We start from the raw sequence: 6,000 nt of genomic DNA on the forward strand, positions 1-6,000 counted from the left end.
ACATTGGCTTTGTAGAACAGTGGTGTCTAATGGGCATGAAATGTAACCTCTGAAACTGTGAGCCAAATATCCTTTCCTCTTTATAAGTTGATTTTGTCAGGAACTTGGTCATATCAACAAATAGTTGATTGATGCATTGAGTGTGAGTTTCTCGTGCCCCTCACTCTGGGGTTGAAAGCCTAGCATGAAGGAAATGCAAACAAATTTAGGGAGAAACAGTGATTCTTCTCATTGCCTGTGACCTTTGCTACTGTTGTAATACTGATTTAAGTGTTGAGCTTTACTTTGACAGGCAGCCAGGTGGCCCAAAGTCTCAAACATAAAATAACAATAGAGTTCTGAGTACCAACATCAGCTGCACTGACTCCTCTCAACAACGATGTTGCTGATCCCACTGTGGAAATAGAAAACTCACTGCTAAAGAAAGGTAGACATTCCCAAGATCAGATAGCTGACTGGGTTATACTGGGACCATGATGATAGGTCTCCTTCCAGAGAACAGGTTTGGTTCAACTGGATCCCAGCTCTATGAAAGCAGACACCAAGTGACTTCTCCAGAAGGTAATGACTAAATGAGTCCTAGCAGGTGTTGTAGCTGGAGACACAGCCTTGGTATGGGCAGGGGACAGGATAGCACTGTCCAGGGCCCTGCCAGTCTCTAATAATACCACCTTTCCCAGAGCAAGACTGAATACTGGACACATTCAGTGAAGGACATGAGATGGCCACTGGTCTCATCTTGGCCCAAGCTAAGACAACAGCAGGCACATTTGCATCCTGCTCCAGGATGCATACTTCATCTCCAGTGGGAAGGACATAAAGAAGCAGCTCAGATGGAGATGGGTCATACCTGGTCATTCTTTTCTAGGCAAGTCTCTCCATTGGGCAGTGGGTTACTGGGTAAGTTGTCTGAATCAACACTTTTGTTTTCTTCTGTGCTAAGAACCATCTTTTATTTCTTCTTCCAATTGGACACTCTGTTGGAAATGAGTATTATAAATTAGAAAGGTCTAGAAAGCCATTTTATGGGCCCTGGCGAAGACTTACACCAGCATTACCACCTCCTGCCTTTCCTGCCCATCTCATCTTTGAGGGACCTTCTGGAAAGGCAGATATTTGTTTCTCCTGTGGGAGGGGATGATGAAAGGGAGGTAATTCTAAAGGAACTTATGGAGTCTGTTAGTCTAAAAAAGTCCTTCAGACACAGCATTGGAAAGGGGGCCCATGCTGCAGAGTGGACACCCCTTTACTTCATTGGAGCCTCATCTATTGGTTCGTGGCTGTCTTGATTAGTCTCACTGCACAATCAAGGAATATCACTAGTTTCAGCCTGGTGTTCCATGACCAAAGGTTCCTAGTGACCAGTCAAAAGAGCACTTAGGAATCTGCTCTATTTCTGTTTCCTCTTCTGGGATCCAAACCCTTTATTCTGTTTCCAAATCATAAGCATGTACAATTCTCCGGAGTCTCTTTGAGACTTAGTGGATCTTCAGAGAAGAGAAGCCTGAAAAATCACACCCTTTTCTGCACATTCAGTGCCCTGGGTATCCAACTGAACTGTCAACCTGAGGTAAATGCATCTGCCCATCCAGATCTTGGTCTAGTCAAGCAGACAGTGCTCCCAGAATTAGATCCACGTTAGTTTTCAGGGAACCTTTAGGACACCCTTGTCTCCTGTCTGACAGCTTGCTAACTCTTTCCCACTGTAGATCACATCAGAAAGAGACCACCACATTTCATGTAGATTCATGCCTCACCTGAAGGTCAGGGTCAGGCACACACAATAAACAAATCAAAGGTCTGAGAGACACCTGCACTCTGAGCACAAGGAGGGCTTCAGACCACCCAGAGCATGTCTTGACTAGGGACTGGGAAGACCATGGACAGATGCATTTCTCCACACACATCCTTTGTTAGCCTTTCTAGCAGGGTCCCCAAAGCAGGCTTCTGTCTGCATTTCAATGCCTTCCCCTGGGTCACCTGGCTCCCTCCCACCCTTAACAAGAGACCTCCATCTGCTTTCTATGGACTTCTGGCGTAGTCAGCATGGAATCTAGAACTTCTCATCTAGGCCTTAGGCACAGTTCCTGAAGGCCAGGGGACCCCACCCTCTCCTGCTGTCTCCTAGCAGAGACAATTTTAATCAGTGGAGCTATTTCACACTGCCACCACAATCAGCAGCTGGGTAGGGTACTGTGTCTAGCCCAGAAGCTCCACCTGTGCTCTCACTGACCCCTTATTTTAATAGCACCAAGAAATGTCCCACAGTGCCCATCAGGATCCACAAGGAACTCAGGCATCCTTGCCCTGAGCTAGGGATGCCCCCAGATACTCACCAGTCTCCTGCTTAGTGACAGAGAGCTTGGCTGTCTGGGCTCCTGTGTATTTAAACAGTGCTGGCCCCACCCTTTCCCAGAGAGAATCGAAACTGAGAGAGATTGCCTGAGCTCTCTGCCTTCCCAACACACAGGAACTGTCACTGACCCCAACATTGTAACAGCACCAACAAATGCCCTGCAGTGCTCACCAGTGTGTACAGGAACAGCTAGAATGTATCCTCTATCCCTGCACAGAATCCTGTGCAATACTCACCACTCCTGGCTGGTGACAAGAGTGTGCAGCTGCCAGAGCTCAGACCTCTTTAAACAGTGCTGGCTCCACCCCTTCCACAGGAGAATTGAAACTTAGTGAAAAGGCCTGAGCTTACTGCACACCCCCACCTCTATCACACACAGAGCTCAGAAATGAAACTCACCCTCAGGGGACCTTTGCTCAGTCCTGTGGTCCGGAAATTGATATTGTCTTCTCAACCCACTAAGACTTGGACACCAGTTCAGTTGGCTGCCTGCTTTCCCTCAGGGTCCTCCCAGCTCTGAGCTGCACCTTCAGCCTGATCTCCTCTCACTTTAACACAGCCTAAACTAGCTTTCTCTTTTTACTGGATTATTCCAGCTGCACTCGGAAGGGTCAGAGACAAACAATACCAGGAATCACTGAGGAGCCCTGCCAGCCCTTCTGGGTCCCTTAGAGGGATGAACACACTGCTGCTACAGGGCTGGTGAGTGACAGGTGCTGGCCTTCAGGGGCCTGATGCACCTTGTCCTACTCTCCAGAGTAGAGCCCTATTCTGCAGAAAACATCCCCCAGCTCTGAGAAGTGTGCCTCCTCAGAGCCCTTGGAGTATCTTGTTTGCTGCAGCCCTTTCCTTTGCTGACTGTTTTGGGAACTGGGGGGACATACACCAGCCTCCTCTTACAATAAATCATATCACATGGTCTCTTGTGGCTTTGTCACAAGGTCTTGACCTCTGCCCCAAGGCTAAGGCAGGTTTGGTGGCTAATATGTGGTCCATGTTAGTAGCTCTCAGAAGTAGGATCAAGCATGAGGAAGGGTCAGTGACCCTGCTCACGTGATGTCCCCCTATGCTCTGAATTGTTTAGCTGTCTTCCCTTCTACTCCCTCCCACTTCCTCCCTCCCTGTTGCATTTCTTGGCTCAGACTTAGTTTCACTTTCATTTCTCTGGTTCCTGGGAAATTAATTCAGTCTGTGCCTGTCTGATTCAGGGCTAAACCTCAGTGGGAAGCTGGAGGGAGGCTGGAATCAGTGGACTGTACCTCAGGGAGGTCACAGTGACTAGAGAAGGGGCAGGGGTGTTATCGATGGGCAGTGCTGAGAACAAGAGGCCTAGGAGAGCTTGTGAGACAGGGGAAAGAACTGGGCTGAACTGGGATCAGTGGCCTTGGATATGGGAGGACAAGCACCTGGCCTATGCTACCATTTGCCCTGTGCTCTGGCTGCCATGCTGCAGCAGCCTGCACACTGTTTGCTGGTGTCCAGGACTGAAAGAATTGCAGACCAAACCCTGACCTCCACAGCTTAGGTTCTGTCCTTGCCTCAGGAGAGGTCTCTGGACCCTGTGTTTCATGCAGTGTTTGGACTGAAGAAAAGCTTGAGAGCAGAGCAGACAGGCACAGATGCATGTGGAGTTTGTATTAAAGGATGGGAGGAAAGGTGAAAGGAGCAAGAGAACTCGGGGGCTAAAAGACAGCACATAGCCAGAGCTCACTTTCCGTATCCTAACAGAAAGGGAAGGTATGGTAACCACCAGGTCCTACTTCTCCCATCATCTTTTCTACTTACCAAACACACTGCTGCAGATGCTCACCAAATACACAGCAGGTAGGCAGATTATCACTGGTGGTTTAGATGAGTTGTCCCCCATAGTCTTAAACATTTGAACACTTGGGTTTCCTCCACTGATGAAATAAGCAAATTTAAGCCAAATTAAAAAAATTTAAAGGGCAGGTTATCTTGGGAATGGCTCTCCACAAGAGGAAAATGATGTGTCTGCTATAGGACGAGCTTGTGCTCTAGTTTGTGCACCTACATAGGGTGGGTATGTGGGTGGCTACCAACTTCAGGAGAGGAGGTTGCAATAGCTATCTGGAATGTCAGGAATGCAGAACTAGGCCTTTGGTGCCTTTTCTTTGTTTGGAGGCCTTCTGAGGTGACAGGTAGTATTGAGACAGAGGGAAAAATGTAGTTTACTGGACCATGGGGGTTTAGGAGGGGGTAAACTGAAGGCTCCAACTAAATGTGTACTGCTCGAATAATTTAGAACATGTGATCTTGCTGAAGCAAATGTGTCACTGGGGCAGGCTTTGAGAGTTTAATGACTCATGTTATTTCTGGTTCACTTTGCTTTGTGTTTGTAGTTCATGATATGAGCTTTCAGTCTGCTTGCTGGTCCAGCTTTTGTTCTCCACAGCCCTGGGCTGGATTCTTATCCTTCAAAAACTAAAAGCTGGAATTAAACCTTCCTTCTACAAGTTGCCTTGGTCTTGGTGTTTTATTACAATGATAGAAAAGTAACAAAGACACCAGCCAAAGGCTGTGTTTCATTTTCAGATACTTTAACCAGATGTCAACTGAAGTGGAAACTTAAGGGTTGTTTGAAAAGTCAGTTGTGCTGGATGATATTTTGCTGTGGCAAACATGTGAAGGAATACTTCACTGTTAGGAGATGTGGCTTTGTTGGAGGAAGTGTGTTACTGTGGGGATGGTCTTGAGGTTCTCCTCCTCGATGCCTGGAAGAGAGTCCCCTCCTGGCTGCCATGGATCAACATGCAGAACTCTCTTCTCATTCTCCTACATCATGTCTGCCTGGATGCTGCCATGCTTCCTGCCAGGATGATAATAGACTGAGCCCTTGAAAGTGTAAGCCAATCCCAATCAAATGTTTTGCCTTCTAAGACTTGTCTTGCTGGTGGTGTTTCTTCATAGCAATAGAAACTCAAACTAAGACAATGTTAATGGGCACCTCTAACGTCCCAGTCTTCTGTTAATAATAAATAAGAGATAAGGGGAGGTGTAAAATTTCCTATAACTACTTTCTGTTGACAGTAGCATGCCCTTATTAGGGACTCAAGAAAGCTAGATTGCTGGTCAAGGCCAGAAAGAATAGGCTGTTTCACATGCTGGCTAGGCTTTCTGGGAGCTCCTTGGGCTAGAAAAGTACAAGCACATTGGAGCAGTTTGTGAGGCTGGACTGAGGCTGTGAGGCACTGTGAGGGAACTGTGGGGCACTGGACTGTACCACCAGACAGAAAAAAAAAAACCTGGTAAGGTCAAGCAGATTCAGGAACCCCAATAATTCTCAAAATGGTAGACATTTAAATCTACTCCTGACCAGTTTCTTGTCCTGGAACATGTGACCATGATACCTCATTGAAAAGATTATGACAATCAGTCACATTAGAGGACAACACCTGAAGTCCTTTCACATGCAGATGAAGTATCCCTAACGTTTTAGACTAAGCTAATAGAAAGCATCTGCCTTTAGATCCTATCCCACCCCAAAATATTTATAAAATCCAATCTACCAGAAATAAGGTGCATGAGTTACTTCACTAAAGATTATCTGAGAGTGCTTGTCTCATTGAGCTGTAACTCTCCAGGGAAGAGTATTCTCTCCAAAGCTTTTGTGTGGACTGCAACCT

General features: G+C 46.8%; 1 protein-coding gene across 2 annotated transcripts in view; it reads right to left on the reverse strand.

Moving 5' to 3' along the window:
• The window catches only part of MX1 (MX dynamin like GTPase 1), a 29,791-nt gene extending 26,897 nt beyond the window's left edge, over positions 1-2,894 (reverse strand). Inside the window, exons 1-2 of one of the 2 annotated variants that reach the window (XM_080919581.1) lie at positions 2,756-2,894; positions 851-977 (exon numbers count right to left, since the gene is read on the reverse strand). In XM_080919581.1, the coding sequence (XP_080775707.1) occupies positions 851-949 (99 nt within the window). In that variant the 5' untranslated portion in view covers positions 950-977; positions 2,756-2,894. Of the gene's footprint in view, positions 1-850; positions 978-2,592; positions 2,704-2,755 lie in introns of those variants that run through there. The other variant, XM_080919582.1, reaches the window with a different exon arrangement.
• Positions 2,895-6,000: the final 3,106 nt, after the last annotated feature.

Source organism: Micromys minutus (assembly GCF_963924665.1).
Source record: "Micromys minutus genome assembly, chromosome: 7".
NCBI classification, from domain to species: Eukaryota; Metazoa; Chordata; class Mammalia; order Rodentia; family Muridae; genus Micromys; species Micromys minutus.